Source organism: Protopterus annectens, chromosome 1.part1 (assembly GCF_019279795.1).
Source record: "Protopterus annectens isolate FY-2018-M chromosome 1.part1, PAN1.0, whole genome shotgun sequence".
Classification (NCBI taxonomy): domain Eukaryota; kingdom Metazoa; phylum Chordata; order Ceratodontiformes; family Protopteridae; genus Protopterus; species Protopterus annectens.
This window is the reverse complement of record NC_056726.1, coordinates 108,699,690-108,721,279: the sequence shown is the minus strand read 5'-3', so window position 1 is coordinate 108,721,279 and position 21,590 is coordinate 108,699,690. Positions and strand designations below refer to the sequence as shown.

The 21,590-nt window shown below is 41.9% G+C and overlaps 1 protein-coding gene across 7 annotated transcripts in view; it reads left to right on the top strand.

The window, feature by feature from the left end:
• The window catches only part of LOC122803960 (F-box only protein 21-like), a 1,078,053-nt gene that overhangs the window by 546,582 nt on the left and 509,881 nt on the right, over positions 1-21,590 (top strand). For all 7 annotated transcript variants that reach the window (XM_044073649.1, XM_044073671.1, XM_044073685.1 and 4 more), the window contains exon 4: positions 12,276-12,364. In XM_044073649.1, the coding sequence (XP_043929584.1) occupies positions 12,276-12,364 (89 nt within the window). The remainder of the gene's footprint in view (positions 1-12,275; positions 12,365-21,590) is intronic.

Below are 21,590 nucleotides of genomic sequence, written 5' to 3'. Positions count from 1 at the left end.
CATCTCGTCTCTTAAAAACGTATCTATTCAAAACCTTGTTAACAAAATCACTGATCTTCACACCTGGATAGCCCATACCTCCCCACAAATTCTAGCCTTATCTGAAACCTCGATAAAACCCCATATCACAAACAATGAAATACTACTACCTGGCTATAATATTTACCACTTTGGCAGATCCCCAAAAAGGGGGGGGGGGTGAGTTTGCCATCCTCTACTCTAACAATCTTAATCTCTCACCTATAACCATCTCTATTCCCAACTTCCACCCAGCTGAACTGATTATCCTAAATTGCCACATAAACTCATACAAGATAATACCATTGCCTCCATATATATCCCTCCAGTGAATAATATTTCAACCCTTGAACATTTCCTATCCTGGTTTTCCCACAATGTACCTTATGAAACCCTCATCCTTGGTGACGCCAATATTGACTGGTCTAAACTAATAATGGACTCTCCACAAATCAGTAGCAACTTATATGGATTCCACCAACTAGTAACCTCCCCCACCCACATACACAAAAACTCTTCTTCCAATCCTGTTATCAACTGGACCCTCACTAACACACGTAATCTCTATCACAGCCCCTGCACATTACCTGACACATTAAGTGATCATCTTCCCACCTCCATCCAAAGACGCTCTGCCCATCTCGCTCTTATAGAGACTGCCGTAAATTCTCTAATTTTAATGCCAATTTATTTAACTCCATACTATCCAGCATTAAAATGTACCTCTGGCAGCTCCCTCTCAATGAAGCTGTGTTAAAATGTAACCACATTTTCCTAGATGCTCTCAACTCCTTGCCCCCTCCAGGAGAATTAGAATCAAAGCTAATTATGCCCCCTGGTTGTCTAAGGAAGCCTGTTCTCTTATGCACAGAAGAGATAGTGCTTGAAAAGCCTGGGCTAAAACCAAAGCACCATCCCTGTTCGAAAACTACAAAGAACTCAGGACCCTTGTCAAGAAACAAATCAACAGTGATAAAAAAATCCTACTACTACAACTCTCCCCAAACCAACTGTAAATCCAACACACATAAATTCTGGACCACCCTTAACAAAATTCTCCAGCCTGGTTGCCCTTCTACTCCCTCCCCTTTCCCAAATCACACTCCTCTAGAAACTGGTACTCTTCACAGTAATCACTTCATTGATACTGTCCAAAAGCTTATACACACTAGCCACAGCACAAACACCCCTCCTACCCCTTCCAACCCACATAAAAACCTCTTCACCTTTCAACCTGTTCCTACTGCCTGCGTCAAATCACTTCTGCTTATGCTCAAACCCTGCTCTCCCTCCTCAGATAATCTGCTGCCTACCTTCTTCAAACTAGCTGCTGAATCCATAGCTTACTCTATATCCCTGGTAATTAATAGGTCCATTCAAGAAGCTACAGTCCCTGACATTTGGAAACCCTTCTTCACCATCCCTCTGCATAAAGGAGGGAATTCTACTGACCCATCTAACTACAGACCCATAGCCATCCTTTCCCCTGTATCTAAAATACTTGAAAAATACATTCGTACTCAGCTGCTAAACTTTCGCCTTCAGGAAAACCTTCTCACACCCATTCAACATGACTTCCGGACAGACCACAGCACAGCTTCTTATTTACTCATACAGTAGCTGAGGCCAGAGATAACAACTAACTTGTATTGTGTCTTTTCCTCAACCTCTCCAAAGCCTTTGACACTGTCTGTCATTCTTTCCTTTTATATAAACTTGCTAACCTCAATCTCTCTGCTCCTTCCCTTGGCTGGTTCACCAGCTACCTCTCCAATAGGCTACAATCTGTCAGATGGCTCTCCTCCTGATCCCACTCCCTTCCCGTCACATCTGGTGTACCCCAAGGTTCCATCCTGGGTCCCTTCCTGTTTAAAATGTTCACAAATGATTTTCACACATCTTGCAATCAGTTCTCCCTAATTCACTATGGTGGGGATTCCACTTTCATCTCCATCAACATCTCAGAACTTCATGCTCATACTCAAGACACCTTTCTATCCATCAAAAAGTGGCTGTCTGATAATCAACTCATCTTAAACCCCAAAAAACTAAACTCCTGCTTTTTCTCCCTCATTCTCTTTCTCAGCACAAATCAAACTTTGTCATAACGTCCTCCAGTAAGACCATCATGCAACCTGAACCCCAAATTAAGTGCCTAGGTACCATCATCGACGATGAACTAAAATTTAACTTGCATATCTTTCAAATCATTAAAAAACCTACCAAAACTTGGTCTGCTTTTTTGAAATAGAAAATTTCTAATGCTAGACTTTCCCTGGCTCAGGCTTTCCTTCTCCCCTCCCTTCTGTATGCCGCCCAAATCCTAACTCACATACATTCTACAACCTTGTCCACCCTCCAACAAACATACCACAAAATAGCTAGATTTGTCACCAACTCTCCTAACCACTGCCTTGCACTCAACTCTCACCAATGGCTGGAGTTCCCCCAACAACTCCTATTGCAATTTCAAATTACACACACTGTGTTATACAAAGCATTTACCTGCCCTTCCCTCTACTCCCTGGTATCCTTTTACACCCCTATTCATATTCTCCACACCTCCAACCAAAAACTCTTGGATATTTACCAACCACACATAAATGTTGGTAAACTATACTATACTATACAAATGCACTATAGCCCAAGCTTGGAATAAACTCCCTGCACACATAAGATCCATTCCCCATCCTAAACACTTCAAAAAGGAACTTAAACTTCACCTACTTAACACCAAGTCTTGCCCCTGTCATGACCCCACCTAATTCTACAACACTACTGAATTCTACGTCACTGCATTGTTCCACTCCTACTACACAGACTTCTTGCTCTACCAACTCTTAGTTTTCTCCCTTTACTCCTAGTCTTCCTACAATAATTCACCCTTAAGCTTTACTTTCTTCACCACATGTACATATGTATATACTTGTTGTCTCATGTCTAAATACCTCTTTATTACAAATACATCTGCTGTATCATTGCTCTTTCTATGAAAGTTCAATTGCTGTATATATTTTCTCTGTTAAAAAATGTATTTCTTTTATTTTCTGTATGTATTACACTTTCTCTGTATTTGGAACTTATGTATTGTAATTCTCTGTATTAGAGCGTCAAGTTTATGTACTATTAATTGTCTGTATTGGAGTTTTGTTTCCTCGGGTCTCCACTGAAAATGGGCCTCTGGCCCAGTTGGACTAACCCGGTCAACAAATGTCAAATAAGTAAGTAATATACTATGAATATGCTTGCAAACACTGTTCTGATGAAGTCCTGAATGGTGGGATGAAAGCGCTTAACCGTGTTTGTTTATTCAATACAAGTTTTTTTATTTATCAGACTTGAAGTTTCTTGAGCATTATTTCATCACTGGTCTGTAAATACAGTTTGTGCTTGGATTTTCTGCTTGTTTAAACTGGAATACATTATTTTGAAGGGTTTTGTGCTGCTACAGTTTTTGCAGTGTGAAACCATCACACAAGCAGAAGTGTTTGCTCCTTTGGCAAGGGGTATTTATTAGCCATTTCAGCATGGTCTGCCCATGAATACTCCTCTGTATTTCAGACTTAATCTGTTCTACAAAGAGGTTCTTCTGTTAATGTGTAAGCTCACCAGTTATTCGGGTGACTATTAACTTTCTCAGCAACAATTAAATATCCCAATTATTTCTGTGTACATTTGAGCCAGGTGTTCTAACTGTTTCTTTTACATATTGTTTATGAGGATTAGAACATTCCTATTCTTGTGAGCAAGAAATTACAGAAGTAATTCTGAAGTAATCTTCTTTTGGAATGCTGATTTCCCTCCACATATAGTCTGTCCAGTCAGCACTCAGAGTGAAGGTGAGGGAGAGAGCCAGGGCTTTATGAAGCTGGCCATGTGTATCCCAAGCAGGATACAACCCAAATAGTCAAAGGCTATTGCAGTAGTGAGGAATTCAGACATCTACTGTTATGGTAACTGCAGCTAACACAACTGTACTTTCCTTTGCATGTTCTATTTTTTCCTGATCTTCCAGCAGGAGGAGTTTCAAAGATAACTGAAGCTGCCTGGAAGCCTTCCACTACCCAGACATATTTTGATAAGTGAAATGTGCTATCTCTCTGAGCATAGTGATATTGTATACTTTTATTCCTCTCTTAAAGGTATTCTGTACTACTTCATTCTGTTAGTTTACTAATGATAGTGACCTGTCACAGGCAGCTCATTGATTGGGCTTTCAATTATTTTATGGTGAAAATATAATGTTAAGTTGTCAATCTCGCCTTCATTCTTGCTTGATGGGTTCGGAGCCGATCCTCGGCTCCGACTCGGCACTTTGCTAAGCTCGAGAGTCACTTTTACCAGCTCGAGGCAGCCCCATATCCCATGATGCAAGGCGGTAAGTACCTAGATCTCGTTTGCCGCTTCGCTGATGAGGTCCTCCTTTTGCCAGCTCCTGGTAAGTGTTAGTTTTGAACTACTTTTTGCCCCTAAAATTTAACAATTTTCACTTTTCTTTAGTATACCTTCATTTTTACTTAATTTTAAGCCCTTTTCTGACTAAAATTGTTTTTCCTCCCCTTCTTTAGTCAGGCCTTCATTCCCTCCCACCCCCCCCCCCTGTTAGGGTGTGTGTGATAGGTTAGTTATTGAATAATAGATAACTTTAGTTGTCTGAGTGGGACTGTGTTGTGTGTACTGTTTGTGTACAACCATGTCCAAAGAAAGGGTCTCAGGCTTTAAGAAGTGTGACTCATGCTGTCAGAAGATGTTTCTGACAGACGGTCACACTTCTTGCTTATATTGCCTGGGACCTCTCCACCTGCAGGACTCCTGTGCAATTTGTCATTCCTTTGGCCAGAGAGTCCTGCAGGAGAGGAGAAATAAGTTGATTTTAAGGGGTCTCCTTAAACCGGAGGGCTGTCCGGCCAAATCGGCTCCGAGCAAGACTTCTAAGTCTTCTAAGGCCCAGGCTTCTGTATCTAAGCCGGTGGTCTCGGCTCTGACTCCTTCGGAGTCGAGATCGGCTCCGGCTGGAGCCGATCCTGTCTTGCAAAAATCTTCGGCACCGATGGCTATCGGTGCCGATCCTGCTATGGTCACATTGGTGTCGGCTCCGGCTGGCTCCGATCACCATGTGGCTCAGGCTTCGGTGTCGGCGCCGACCGGCTCCGACACCGTTACTGTTATGTCTGTATCGGCTCCGGCTGGAGCCGATGCATCGAGACTTTCATTTGGAGCCAAAAAGTCCTCGGCTTCGTCTGGATCCGTGGTTTTTTCGGCTCCGATGGTTCCTTCGAGGAAGAGATCTAGGTCCCCTTCCTTGGAACTGATCTTTTCGGCTCCGGCCTCACCTCTCCTTTCGGAGCGGAGCCATCGGAGCCGATCATCCAGGTCGTCCAGGCTTTCAGACCATGATTTAGAGAGGGTGGTAAGTAGATTATTAAAATCACAGGCACTGGCCCAGATGCTGCATAGTCCGTCTCAACAGACGACTATTAGTCCACACCCTCTTCAAGTTCCTCCTTCGACTCTACCTCAGAGTTTGGAGCTGGAGTCTTCGGGGATAGTTACTGCTATGGCTGAGGGTCAGATACCCCCCCCCCCCTTCTGCACCCTCTGCATCTACTCTTATCTCCTCTTCGAGACCTTCCTTGGAGGGATTCGGTGGTCGGGCTTCCCTGGTCTCCTCCGAGGGGGTGAGTGGCATCGGACCCTTGTCCGACCCCGCTCTTCCTCTTGGAGCCTCGGCCTTGGTGAGCTCGGCTCCGACATCTGCCTCGGAGCCTTCCCTTTCAGTGGGCCCTGGAGTCCCGGTTTCTTCGGAACGGGTTCTCTCGGATCTCCCTGGGAGGGGCCTTGAGGTGATGAAGAGTGTGCTGGCCACTGGGCTCAGCCAGCAGTCCATTCCCTTAGCTCCTCCTCTACAGTGCCTGTCGATATCTCTTCCATCTCTCTTGCTCCCGGACCCAGAGATCCACCGCCTCAGGTTTCCCCACTGGGAATAACCCCCTCTTCCGAGGATTCTCCTGATCAGTCAGAAGATCCTCCGCACAAGAGGACTTGTAAGAGGAAACACCTAGACTCCCCTGAGTCTATCACTTCAGATACCGACTTAGATGAGTCGGAGGGATCCCCAAGATTCCCCTCTGAGGATGTCTCCTTTTCAGACATCCTAGAACTCCTAAAACAGAGGGGAAACTGGCCCTCCACAAATCCCTCTGAGGATGAGTCGGTATACCTAGAGGCGTTTGGATCTCGCCCCTCCACCTCCTGGGTGTCTCCGCCTTTCGACCCCCTTATGGAGGTTATTGCTCAAAAGACTTGGGCTGCTCCTGACTCTGTAGAGCCAGTTCCTAGGAGGCCGTCTAAATTTATTACAGCCCCTTGAAAGCAATTCCTTACGAAAGGTGTCCCTGTTGATGCCATGGTGGTGGCGGCTGCCACTAAGAAGGAACTTGCAGATCCTTCCGTACCAGTCCATCCTCCTAATAAGGATTCTAGGACCATGGATAGGTATGGCAAGCGGATGTTCTCTTCAGCGACCTTTGCTATGTGCTCGCTGAACTACTTATGTCACTTCACCAGACTCCAAAGGGACATCCTTAAGGAACTAGGTGAAGTAGTACAGGATCCTGCGGCTGCAGGGGCTCAAGAGAAAATTGCTTCTCAGCTAGGAATCCTTAATTCTATAGCTAACTCCTCCATGCGACTGATATCATATGCAGCAGATGGAGCGTGTAGAGCCGCAGGTACAGGGGTGGCTCTTAGACGTCAATCCTGGATGCGGCTCTGTAATTTTGCAGATCCCTTTAAGGCGTCCTTCACAAACTCTCCCTTTGATGGATCAGCTTTGTTTGGCCCTCAAGTGAAGGATACTTTGACCAGGTGTGAACAGGACGGCAAGACTCTTTCTGCCGTAGGGGTCCGTTTTTCCACCCCTTCTAGACCTTACCCCAAAGGACAGAAGGGTGGAAAGATGTGGTTCCGCAAATCCCAAGGAGTCACGCCGGATACATGTGGTCAGGTTACCCCTAGAGGCAGAGGGGGTAACAATAACAGACGCCGCTCTAGAGGCAGAGGGGGTCCACAGAACCAGGGAAGCAGAGAGCCTCTCTCTGACAAGCCCTTCCAGCATCCCTGAGATGTTGCCCGACTGTCCATCCTTGGAGGCAGTCGGGGGAAGACTATCGCTGTACCCAGAAGCCTGGCGTTCCCTCTCTCAAGACAGATGGGTACAGTCGATTATATCCGAGGGTTACAAAATTCCTTTCGAGGAAAGTCCCTTCTCTCACACAAATTCCCTTCCAGATGTACCACCCGGTCTAAGGGAAGTTGCAGAGTTAGAAGTATTAAAGCTTCTACAAAAAAGAGCCATTCAGCCAGTTACAACAGACCATTCAGAGCCTGGAATCTACTCAAGATTCTTTTTGGTCCCCAAAAAGATGGGAGACTGGAGACCAATTTTGGATCTCAGCAGACTCAACAAGTCTGTGAGAAAGACAAGATTTCGAATGGTCACACTTCAGTCAATTTTGCCCTTCCTAGAGAAGGACAACTGGATGTGCTCAATAGATCTTCAGGACGCGTATTATCACATAAAAATTCACAGACGCTCCAGAAGATTTCTCCGCTTTCGGCTGGGGTCCAGTCATTTTCAATTCAGAGCCCTGCCCTTTGGTCTCACTACAGCCCCCAGAGTGTTCACCAAATGTATGGCAGTGGTCACGGCTCACCTGAGACGTCAAGGATTCCAGGTGTTTCCGTATCTCGACGACTGGCTCCTTTCAGCCACCACCAGGCATCAACTTCTTCAAGCCAGGGATTACACACTAAATCTCTGCACTCAATTAGGGATTTCGATCAACTACGAAAAATCCTCCTTATTGCCCTGCCAGTCTATTACCTTCATAGGCGCAAACTTAAACACTGTTCGGATGTCAGCAACCCTCACAGACCAAAGAATCTCAGATATACAAAGTCACGTGAGGATCATCCTTGCCAGCAAAAAGGTACAAGCCAGAATGGTTCTGAAGGTGTTGGGCCTCATGGCTGCAGCCATTACCCTTCTTCCCCTGGCCCGCTTCTACATGCGTCTGCTTCAATGGATGTTGTTCACTCAGTGGTCTTACCAACAACTTCCAATGCGTCACCAAATCCTGGTGACACAAATTTGCAAGAATCATCTTTCATGGTGGATTACTTCTCCCCAGATTCACCAAGGCAGACCCTTTGTATCCCCGGCCCCAGCAGCCACTGTCACTATGGACGCCTCCCTGATCGGGTGGGGGGGGTCATTATCAGGGCAGGAAGGTTCATGGGACGTGGCAACCGTTCGAATACCACCTGCACATAAATGTCCTAGAGATGAGAGCAGTGCTTTTAACGTTGCAAGCCCTCAATGACTTTCTTCCCTTGGGAACAATTGCAGTTCACACAGACAACATGTCTGTAGTATGGTATATCAACAAACAGGGCGGAACCAAGTCCTACCCCTTGTGTCGAGAAGCTCTCAGACTTTGGCAATGGGCGATCTCCTCTCATCGGTTTCTGGTAGCAACGCATATCCCTGGGAAAACCAACATTCTAGCGGACAGATTGAGCAGAGCTATTCTCATGCCTCACGAGTGGTCTCTCAAACAATCTATAGTGGAGGAGATTTTTCTAGAATGGGGCCTCCCATGTTGCGATCTTTTTGCTACTCCCCAAAACAGCAAATGCCCAGACTTCTTTTCTCTCTTCCCACTGCCAGGCCATCCCCCCAGAGATGCTCTAACCCAGGATTGGCCCCAGGGACTTCTTTATGCCTTTCCTCCCTTTCCGCTGATTCCACAAGTTCTCCAGAAAGCCACCGTTTTGAGAGCCAAAATGATTCTCATTGCTCCATATTGGCCTCGACAAATTTGGTTTCCGTTCCTCCATCGTCACTTTTTGGTGCAGCCGTGGCATCTGGACCCAGTACCAGACCTTCTGATTCACCAATCGGGTCAGCTGCACCCGTCTATCCCTTCTCTCAACCTCACAGCATGGTTGCTCCACTTCCTTCCTTAGCCAGGCTTCCTATGATCTCTAATCCTGTTAGGGATATCATAGTGGCTTCACTAAAATCCTCTACTAGAAGGATTTATACCAGCAAATGGAAACGCTTCTCTTGTTGGGCAAAATCTAATAATTTAGATCCTTTTACTGCTCCTGTTCAAGCAGTTTTGGATTTCTTAGCGGAAATCTTTCACGCGGGCTCTTCATCTTCCATGGTCAAAGTTCAGTTGGCTGCTATCTCGAACTTTCATGTCGGGTTTGCAGATCACAACATTATGTCCCACAGGCTTTGTAGAGCCTTTTTAAAAGGAATCTTTCTCCTGAAACCTCCAGTCAGGAGTCCTCCTCCTCAATGGGACCTAAATTTAGTGCTGACATCCTTGATTCTTCCTCCCTTCGAGCCAGCTGTTTCATGTTCCCTGAAATTTCTTTCATGGAAACACTCTTCCTGGTTGCTATTACCTCGGCTAGGGGAGTGTCTGAACTCTCTCTCTGTTCGTCCCCCTTATTTGGTCTTCCACAAAGACAGGGTATCCTTGAGAACTAATCCGACCTTTTTGCCTAAGGTCGCCTCAAAGAATAATTTGAACCAGTCTATTGACCTTCCTGTATTTTTCCCAAATTACTCAAACAGATCGGAACAAAAATGACATTATCTTGATGTTCACCGCCAACTCAGATATTATTTAGACAGAACAAAACAATTCAGGAAATCCGATCAGCTCTTTATTTCTTATGCTGATAACAAAAAAGGCCTTCCTGTCTCCAAAGTGACCTTATCTAGATGGCTTTCTTCTGTCATCTCTGAAATCTATCAGCTCAGGGGAAAACAGCTGTGCTCGAAACCTAAAGCGCATTCAACCAGAAGCTTAGCCACTTCCACAGCCTTTCAGGCTAGACTTCCATTAGACACTATTTGTGCAGCAGCCACTTGGGCCACTCCTCATACCTTTGTTTCTCATTACAAATTGGATTTGGCCTCCAGGGATAGAGCCAGTTTTGGCTCTACAGTTCTCAAGAGTCTGTTCCATTGAGCCACCCAGGATAGAGGTGCTAGGGCGGTCCCATCAAGCAGAATGAAGGCGAGATTGACAACTTAACATTGAGAAGTTATGTACCTACCATAACGTTCCATGTTAGTTGTCTTCTCTCGCCTTCTTTCTTGCGACCCTCCCTCCTTCCCCCTGGCCTGGACAGACCCTTTTTTCTCCCTACATGGAAGTATGCTTTTTTAAGACCATACAGTTCTGGTCTTCCTTACCCATCCTTTAGGTGTTTTTCTGCCTTCTTTCTTCCTTCTGGGAAGTTTTTATGCAGGGTGTTATTGCCTAATATACAACAAACGAGATCTGGGTACTTACTGCCTTGCATCATGTGATATGGGGCTGCCTCGAGCTGGTAAAAGTGACTCTCGAGCTTAGCAAAGTGCCGAGTCGGAGCCGAGGATCGGCTCCGAACCCATCAAGCAAGAAAGAAGGCGAGAGAAGACAACTAACATGGAACGTTATGGTAGGTACATAACTTCTCATTTTCTGGGATCACTGCACAGCACACACAACAATGCCTCAATGATGGTTCTTACCTAACTGAGTACCATTGAAGAACCTTTCTCCAGCTTGGGGCTTGAACGTCATGACTCTTCATACCACCTAATTCATCTACTTTGAAGTTTATCTTTTGGAACATGATCTTCTTGGGGGCCACCACCTCTGGCCCTTCACCTCTGAGTGACATACCTTCATTTGTAGATAAGATCTGTTTGGTCTTGAAATAGTTTCAGAACTGTCCTTAATGCAGTTGGCTCATCTTCCTGTTTTGTTTGTAGAGGCATACTCTAATGTAAACTATCTGTACCCTTAATGTGCATCATCATCAGCAAGTCTGGCTGTCAGTGAAGAATGTCTATAGTTCCAGTAGGCAGGCCAGTATTTTGTCTCCTTTGATCTGGAAAGAGAGAGCTTGCAGTGCAAAACAAACATATTGCTAACATGTTTTGTTTTATGCCTCCAGGTGGGTAGCTGACCACTTGAAAATAGTGCTGCTGGAGGCTACTGTACTAGGGATTTGACTTCTTTCATTATTATTTTCAAAAGGGCTCCACTGATGGCATTTGGGCAGTGGCCAGTTGTTCTAAGTTTACAGCTCCATCAAACACTGTTGTTTGTCATATTTTTAGGACCTCTCCTTTGGCACCTCTTTGATATTCTTGTAAATCAGTTCAGTATATCATTTTATAGTATTGTTTATGTCTTCATAGTTGTACTCTGTGCCTGGGGGTTGAATTAAAGAGCACAGGAACTGAGCATGACATCCTAGCCAAGAGAGTCGTGTGTCAGCAGGAGATGGTGGAGGAGCTAGTCATGTATAGGAATTATGCCAAGTTGTAGAAACTGGAATAAGAAATCTCAACAGTTACGTACAGTAGAGGGCCTTCTCATAGATCATCTGATATAGTGAGTATATGTCTGTTTACATTTATCTGTTTTAACTTTGCAATGAGGTTAAGAGTATTTCTGTATAGTTATTAGTGTGATTTATTCACTGCTTTTTTATTGATAATGCTGTACAGGAATTCCCTTGTACTGTAAGCAAGCTAATGCTCAGTGGAATACACCAGTTAACAGTCATAAATAAAGCACTACACAGCGGTGATCAATAATGCGGGACTTGGTGCATTGTCTACTCTGAATACAGTATACACATATTTATGAAATGCTGTTTGATATAAACATATCCCTAAGCAACAATACCTGAAGGCTTTATTTATGTAATACCTTTTGTAATAGTGACTGGTACCCTCTTTCAGACTCTTCCAGTTGTTGGGGAGGTTAAGTGGAGCATAAGACCCTTTTAGAAAATGATTTATGGAAGACTAATATTAAATTATATTAGTTCCACTAAGTACATGATTTTTTGCAAAGCAGACAGTAAAAATAAAGACCATCATTACTGAGCCATTACTTGACCGACCATCAAGTAGTGAGTCACTCAGTAAGCAGCAGTTTACACTACTAGTGACAAGTTTTTGCTTATACTGAAGATGTAATGTAGTGTAGCATTCTCAGCATTTGTCTACATGTTAAGGTGGTTAACAGTCCTGTAAAACCGTAGACAAGTGGCTAAGATTCTGTCACTTCTACACCATCATCCTTACATTTCACATATGTTAGTAGTTTTATGGCATCAGCATTTTATGACAATACCTTTTTGATTAAAACTATTCACAATTTTACTTTTAGGCCCTGGTTTGATGAAAGTTATGATCCTCAGGGTGAATCTCCTGCTCTTGAAGTATTAGAATATAAGGCAAAGCGTGGATATTTTGGAGGTATTATTTTACAAAAAAGTAATTTTCATGCATTTAAACAGATGCTGAGTTGGAAGTTGTACATAAAATGTTACTCTTTTGTCAGTATATTTGTTCTGCATTTGCACTAAGGAGTGAAAACAAGGAAATGAAAATTAAGCATGGTGAAAATAATGATATTTGAACATAGTTTTTTATGTTGTGCACAGGACCAGAATACAAATATACATTATCAGTATGTGATTCCATAGAACCAGACAAACTACATCTGTAAATACTGAGTCAGCTCAGAGGAAAGGTGGCTGCCTTGCATACAAGACCCTTTTAAGCAGTTGTGGCTGTCAAGCTGGATGCTGTCAAGCTGGATGGAGGAGGAATTGCAGGAGAAGGTGTAAAAGGCAGTCAACCCTGACACTTGTACTGTAGGCACTGTTGTCCAGTTTTCCTATTGATGATTTAATAGGTACTTTGCTCCTTTTGCTGCAGTCCATATGTTTCAGCTAATGTTTAGCCATACTACAGTGTCCCTTAAGTATTGTACTGGGCAGAAAAGTTGCTAGTCCTTTCCATCAATTATTATTTATTAAATTCACAGCATTTAAATGATGACACAGGCACAAATACAGTTGCAGAAAGAAAACAAAACCACTGTGTACATTTTTATTAGCTTTGTGCCTTAAACATATAAGTTTTCTTTTTAACAATTGTCAATAAATTATTGCATACATTGTTCAAATCCTGGATACTGAGGTGGTGGTGCTGCGGTAGCATTGTCGCCTCACAGTAAGACATTGTCCTGTTCGATTCTCAGCATCTTCTGTGTGGAGACATGTGTGAATGGGTGTACCTTCATTGAAGGTTGTGCGTCAGGGCTGGCAACTTGGCACGTAAAAATCTACTGCCAATCATTAGCGGACCGGAGTTCCACTGTGGCGACCCCTAACCGGGAAAAGCTGAAAGACACAACAACAACAACATTATTCAAATCCTGCCTTCCTGTAAATTTCATTCCTCCTCCTGATCATGATTCTGCATACATTGTTGCCACAAATTCTATTTATTCGTATGTAATTTGCTGCTTTCTTTCTAAAGATCCCACTTCCAATGTTTTAATCTCCTTTGCAGTGTTCAGCACTTTTGTTATGGTTGGTATAGGTTTTTATTTCCATTTTCTAGTTATTGTTTTATTTGGCAACCAATAGCATTAAACTTTGCAAGACCATACTATGTGTAGGCAATTCAGATTCTGTATTCTAGCTCAAAGAAGCATTTAACTTGGCTAAAATCATTTGCTTCCCCAACATTTCTGGCAAAGTAGTCTGTAGGGATTTTTTATAGTCTGCCAACTTGAGATATTCCAAAAAAAAATATGCACCCAATTACCTCTCTGCTTTCCTCTAATATCTTCAACAATTGCTACCTACCCGAAGAAAAAATCACCAAAGCCTGCTTAGGTTGTAAAAATACCTACGCATATACTTCCATCTAAAACTCCTTAACCATCTAGACTTCGTTGCATGTCTGGAAAACATACAGATGTCCTCCTACTGTTGTTTTGCATATTGCCTTTCCATTCTCTTCCAAATCTTTTCTAACTTCTTCGGATTGATTCCTGCAGTTGTTATGCAGCATTTTATATTCCCTACCAAGTATCCCATTTTAATAGCAGCTTCTATTATAGATTCAACTAAAAATTCAAATAGGGCTGATCTTTTCCATTAACACTCCCTTATCTTTTTTTTTTTGCCTATACTCTGCTGTCAATCCATGGTAGGGAAGATGGTCTTTGATCTGTAGTACAAACTTCTACTTGTTCTTATCCCACTGTACTGCTTGCATCATTTGCTTCCCATGCAATGGTTCCTTTGCTAATTTTCTTCAATAAATTCTGACCCCTCTTTTCTATTTTCTATTACCCTGCTTGCAGACCTCCCTTTTGGTAAAATCTCTGTTATCCATTCCAGTGTTGGCTTAGTTCTTAGACCACTTTTTACTACTTTTCAAGTTTAATATTATGGTTAATATAATATAATATGGTTGTTGTTTTTCTTAAGGGCCTGCATCCAGAATGTTTCTCTCTCCTTGTTTTTTAACTGTATCTTCCCTCTACCTCCCCCAACTTTCCACTCTAATTGGTAACCTTCTGCTGGTATTATGTATATGAGCCTTCTTAATCCATGGCTGTAAAGTATCTGTTTAAATCAAATAGTCCTTAACTACCTTTTTCAACTTAGCCCACTTAGCTGTTGACCTCTTCCCTTTCCAGATTCCTTCAACTCTTTATTAATTATGACCCACAACTCTATCTTACTATCTATAGCCATAATCTTGATCTTTCGACTTCTCAGTTTTTTTTTATTATCTTTTGTTTAGTCTCTTCCCACATATAATTAGCTAACATAATAGAATCCATACACCTTAATACTTCATCTTGTCATATCCACATAGATATGGGTATTCCTGGACCAGTTTCATGTGCATATACATAGTTTACTGCTGTTGCCTTTGTTTTATCATTTATGTTATATCCTGAAAAGACTTGAAACTGCCTCAAAATGTTCCACAGCAGTAAAATATTTTCTGGATTTGTCAAGTACATGATATTAATTGTGAATAAAACTAACTTTTCTTGATTACAATGCCAATTGTATCCCTGGATTTGTGAGTCTCCAACTTTTTGTCACTGGGTTTAAGAATAAAACAAATAAAGAGAAAGGAAAACACCTCTACATTGTTCCTCTGTTCATATGGAGTTTGTCAGAGAAGACCCCTCCCAGCATAATTCTTGCTTCTGACCCTTCATATGTCCTCCTACTTAACTCTTATTATTCTGCAGTTGATGCATTTGCTACAATGCTACCATTGCCCTACTCGTAAAATCCAAGCTGACTTTGTCAAATACCTTCTCAGCATTAAGACCCACCAACACCTGGGGTACTTTCTTACACTCTGCTTCTCCTGGATTATCATTGTTCTTTTAATATTTTCAGATGTTTGCCTCTCCTCCACAAAACCACATTGATCTGTAGCTTGCAATTTTGGCAACACCTTTGTTATTCTCTTAGCTAGTGTAGACATAAACACTTTATAATTATAGTTTAAAATTGAAATGTGTCTATGTGAACCTGGGTTTGAGGGGGTCTTAACCGTTTTGGGGTAATACAGGCACCACGTCTTTCTTGTAAGATGATGGTACTGTCCTTTCTTTTAAAACAAGACCATCCAGAACTTTATCACTTTCCTTTCCCTAATATCACAACGTCCACAACAATACCATCTGTTGCTGGTGACTTCCTTGATGCTTGACTGTATGTCACCATTTTAAGTTATTACTACCTATCTTATCTATATCTATTAACATGGTGGAGTATCATGAGGCTTGTCTTCCTCTAACCTTGGCATAGTTAAATATTCCATAAATATTTCCATTTGTGTCTTTTCTTGGCTTCCCCATTTCTCAGCTTTATGCAGATTTTCATAGAATTTCCAAATTTCTGTAATACTTCTGTAGGATCTCTGGTTAGTTTTCTAGTCATAGGCTCTCTGTGTTTAGCAACAACCCCTGTCTACATTCTGTTGCTTAGGTCACTGTACTAAGAGTTTTGTTTTCTGAAGTTATCAAGAAATGCTTGCTTAACAGCAACTCATGCATATTATGAAATACTCCCATAGTTTCCCTTTAACACTCAGCAATTGCTCCTCTTTTTTTCCTGTGAAGTCCCCTTCCTCTGCAGTATTTTAAGATTGACAACCACTCCAAAAATGTTTATTTTTCATATCTTTCTGTCTGTTATTTCTACAGTATTTTAAATTCCATTTTCATTTTATCCCACTCTCTAGCATTCCCTTCTGAAGAAATGTCAGTCTTCTCCAGTAACTCTAGAATCATTTCCACTATCCTTGAATTTGTTCTCTTTTTAACAAATAAGTATGACATTGCCAGTGTGCCATTTTAATTCATTGCCCTGCATCTTTATTTTCGTCTTTATTGGTGCGTGATCTGAAATAGTTATTGGATGTGTTTCTGAATTTATAATTAAATACCCAAAATGTAATTACTGTCCCATCTGTTGTATCTTGGGGAATAATATATACATTATTTTGAGTTCCTACTAGAAAAGTCATATCTTCCATTCCACGTATTCTCATATATTTCTTCAGAAATCCATTTTTTGATTTGTTTTCTTTTCTAGGTCCCCATGATACATCATCAGTATTGCAGATCAGGTTGCAGTTCCCACCCATAAGTACTATTGTCCTTTTAAACATTGAAGACTTAGTGGGAATTATGTTTTAGAGCCCTCCCACCAATTTAACAAAGTCAACAAACTTCCATTCTTTTTGGTGACTTTTTCAGTAATGCATTTTTCATGTTCAAACTGCATCTTATGGAAATGACACTTTAGAATTCTTCCATTTATTCCATACTTTCACAATATTGCTGGACTTCTTTCTGATCATCTTGACCATCAAACAGTGGTCTTTGGTTCAAGGCCAAGGTACTTCTGATTTTTCTAATCAGTTGTTGGGCATTTTGCTACTGCTCCGTCATTTTCCTTTGGAACAATGGAAAAAGGTTTCACTGATAAGTTATTTTTATGGACTTTGCTTTTGTCAGAAGAATGAGAAGTAATGTCCCCTTCAACTTGTTTTGGCTTACTACTTGCTGGGTAAAGTGTTTTATTTCCCCCCTAGCGTGTTCTGAAAACAAAAATGTCTTTGATCCTCCAAGAAAAATATTCCAAAAACAGCAGGACTTAGAAACTTGACTCTCGTACCTGCTTCTCGACGTCCCATGATTGCAGGAATTAACTTGCTTCTCTTCTACATGGTGTATAGTGAGTAATCTTTTTTTTCACAAACACTGTGGTGTCCCCCAATACTTTCCCTTCTGCCACAGTTTTGTCAGGAGCAGCTCTTTCAGCTGATATGACTTCATCTTTACTACTGTATGTCTTGGCTTCTTTCTCATGGCCAAATTTGGAGCATTCATGCAATGTGCCATTTTAATTAACAAATTCTGTTGTGGAACACCAATCCAGTTTTTATTTGTACTTTTATAAAATTAGTGAAATCTTTTCATTTCAGTTTCTCTGGTATAACAGAAAATCTTAGGTTTTCTTTGTATGCACTGTCTTCTGACTCCACTACTTTTTGAAACTGTTCTTCTTGAGAAACCTCATATTCAGCCAATATTTCTTTCATTTCATCCTCTGATTTCTGCAGTTTTATCAGCTCATCTGAAAAGCCGCTTAAAGCTTTGTCTATTCTTTCCAGATTTTTGTCATGTGACTCTGTATTCCTCATATTCTCATTTATGGTAAACACATCTGAATGTTTTGATTTATGTTTTCCTATAAATTAGTGGAAGCCATCTCCTGTACCAAAGTTGAAAGCTGAACTAATTTAAGCTGGACAGCTGCAAGATTCTTCCCACCAGAGTTATGTTTAAGTCTCATTTTCTAGTTGATTTTCTCCTACTTTTTCCAGATTTGTTAGCTTTGAATCTTTTTTTTAGCTCTTTTCTTTTTCACTTTGAGAGAGTTGTAATCAGCCAATTCTTTACTGTGCAGCCATATTGGCAATCCTTACCTCTGGACTGCTTTTAATTAATTTTCAAGAATGAGGATAGATAGCTGTAGGAGATAGTAGGAAAGCATAAGATTCAGCAATCAAAGGTCAGTTTGCTTCTCTGGGAAGGGATAACTGTACTGTTGAGACTAGCATGATTTCTGGTAGAAAACAGGAACCTAGCTGCAGAATCCAAATCTTGAGTGTTGCATGATGAATGCTTAAATTTTACATGCAGAAGTGTATGCAATACGCATAGCATATCCTTGCATGTCAGTTCACAGTTAGCAATGTTGCTGATCAGTCCCCCCCCCCCCACACACACACACACACGCACACACAAGGATGATAGTATCATGTACTTCCTGGAAGGTTCTGGGACTTCACCTAGTAAACATTTCTGTATCTGTTGTGAATGACGGCAAAAAGAGGAAATGGGAAATGTTCTTGTTTGTATTAATATAAGAATACTGCCACATGATGTAACATTTGACCCAATTTCTCTGCATTTCTAAAGGATGCATGTTAAATGAACTGACAGTGCTCTAAAGCTTACATTTATTTGTGTGTTGTATATGAAGACTGGTACATGGTATTTTGTACAAATATGTTTGATTCCCTCTTACTGCTGCTTGCATGGTGTATGATTTTATGCAAATCAAAGAATGACTCCCAGTTTCCCAGACTTGTACCATTAAAAAGCCACCATTTCCTTGTCATTTGTAAGTCTTAACTCTTTATTGAAGTAGTACAGTAAAATAAAAATAAGGACTGACACCCTATGTTAGAATCATAAATTATAATACAGAAAGTCACAACTGAGCATTTAACAGAAGTGTAGGGTTCCATTTCTGGAATTGCCATTGTAAATTGATGATATTCAGATTCAGCCTTACTAGGGCTTCCTGAAGCCAGTGTTTGCAAAGCCCAACCTACCAACCAAATTATCCTACCTTATCCTATCTTCGCATTTAATTAATCTGATAACTGACTTGTGAAACAGTGTATTAAAGCATTTTCCTCTTTTCCTACACCTGATCTCTAAATATACTGCCTGAGATCACCCCAGCTCTGAAAAAAGGGGAAAGAAATAGCTTAGTTTCCTTTCCTCTAAGTTAGTGCTACCTTAGAGGTTGTATGTTTAGAGACTGGGGGAGGGTGCAGCAGGGCACAACTCCCTTATTGGGGGAAAAACATGCAAATCAAAATAACACAAGTTAAATGGATTGTGGCGGTCTACCTAGAGGCAAGTAAGATCATCTGTGTTAGACTGGCCTCAATACATATGACTATAAGTCAGGGAGAACCAATTTTATCATGACATTCTCGAGAATGGAAGTGGGAATAACTGCTTTATTGGGTTTGTAGCAGCCCACATCTTGCCTTTGTGATGAGAGAGCCCCTCTCAGTACATCACCAACTTCTGTACTCTCATCATGTGGTGCAGCTTGTTTACCCCAGCCAGCAAAAACAGAATTGGCAAGTAGTCTTATTGTTCTGCAGTCAGTGATGGAACTTTTAAGGCATCATCTGATGTTGTCAGTTTTCATTTTATCCTTGATTATTGGGGTTCAGTTCCAACATTGGAACCGACTCAGTTGTTGACTACAGCTCGTGCAGACCAAAAACTCTTGAGCTTCATCCCTACCCACAACCCCCCTCTCTGTTACCTCAGGTCTCATTTGTGCTTTTATGGTCAACACATTCGCCTCAACTCTAGAGCTTTCTTCATTTTTGTGTAATTTCTTGTTAAGAATTCTGTATCTTCCTGTTTTTAAATAATATATTATTTTCTAAAAATATCTTTCCCTTTCGTTTTCTTTCTTTCTGTACCTTCACTGTCATTGTTGATCGTCCCATCCCTTACCTTTCATGTATTGACACTATCATCATTAGTTCCCCCTCCTCCTCTCTTTATTAAAACAAAAGTAGTAGCGGTAAAGTAGTGCTCTTCTTCTTTAAAGTGTTCTGCTCTGATTTTTTTCTATACACGTTGGTGTACCTAAAACTATCATTGTTGATAGTTCTCTTTTCTTTCCCTTTATTTCTGTTTTCCTTCCTGTCACTAGTTTCTCTGTTAACCTTCGTTGTTATGTCTAACAAACCCAAAGGCCCCTCTGGCTTTAAAAAATGCCAGGATTGTTGCCACAAAATTCCTCTCTCAGACTCTCATCTTTTGTGTGTTTATTGTTTAGATGCCATTCATCTTCAGGAAGAGTATAGCATTTGCCACTGAGCTCTCATCGCATCGAGAGAAAGAATAAACTAATCTTGAAGGGCTTGATCCCTTCAGCTTTTGGAGAAGCCATATCTGCGGAGAAGACTAAAACTGATATTTCTTCCCCATTGTCATCATGATCATCCTTAGGAAAGACAAAAAAGAGGAGCTTGTTGGTTCCATCCTCTCCCTTCATACCAACTTTCAAGAAGCACAAATCCTCAGCTCCGTGAACTATATCGGACTCGATGGATGCTCCATCTAAAACATTGGTGCCAGGGAAGAAGTCCTTGGTACTGACAACTGCTTCAGCTCCAAAGATCTTGACTCCAAAACCTTTGGATCAAAAATCCAAATACCAGCTCAAGACAAATGCCCCTCCACTCCTTCTTTGATGCCAACTACCTCAGCACAGTCAGTTCAGCTTGATTTGCCAAGGGTGGTTTATTCACCATCTATTGACTCCTTTGCTGACAAATTACCTCAGGTCTTTTTACAAAGACTCATATCACCTTCCCAGGCCTTTATCCATTCCACCAAAAGTCTCACAGCAGTTGATGTGGAGAGACTAGTGAATAAAATTCTGTGTACGAGAGGACTTACAGGACTTCCTTTAGTTCCGACCCCTTTGGGTCTTGGAACTGATTCAGTCTTTACTCCCTTAACTACTCTTCCTCTGACCTCCTCTGAGGTTTTAGAGATGTCAGCTCCAAGTTATCCGGCACTGTATGCTTCAGTTCCGGAGACCTCCCTTCCTTTGGAACCAGTTATTATCCTGAGTTCTTCAGTTCTTTCAGATCTGGAGACCTCCCAGGGCTATATCTGTCCTGTCAGCTATAAGGAACCGGGGTCAACTCCAATTTTTTCTGAGCCGTCCCTGCAACTTAGAGCTTCAGCATGGCTCAGTTCAGCCTTGGCTTCTGTCTTGAGGGCTGTCTCGTCAGAGCAGGGAGTGACCACTATTCAGAGGCAGTCTCTCTCAGTTGTGGGCTCCTTTCCCTCTTTGGGGAGACCGGCCTTTGAAGCAATGGAGAGGGCCTTGTCCACAGCAGTCTTGCAGTCGACCCCTTCCACCTTGGAGCATATCCCATCCTCACTTTCCCTTATTCCACCTCTTTCTCCACTGGGACAGCGAGTACCGAATCTGCAGGTCCCACAAATTCAGATTCTGTCCTCTTCTGATACCTCACTAGACTATCCCCCTGAGGAGGTTCCTCAGAAGATTAAGTGCAAGAGGATGCACTTAGATTCCCCACTGGAAGCAGTCACAAAAGACACTGATTTTGATGAAGAGGAAGAGTCCCCAAGGTCACCCCCCTGATGATGTCTCCTTTGGAGACATCTTAGAGATTTTGAAACAGAGAGGTGACTGGAAGTCCCACAATCTTTCCTCTGAGGAGTCGGTGTACCTGCAGGCTTTTGGTACTTGCATGTCTGCCTCTTGGGTGACTCCGCCTG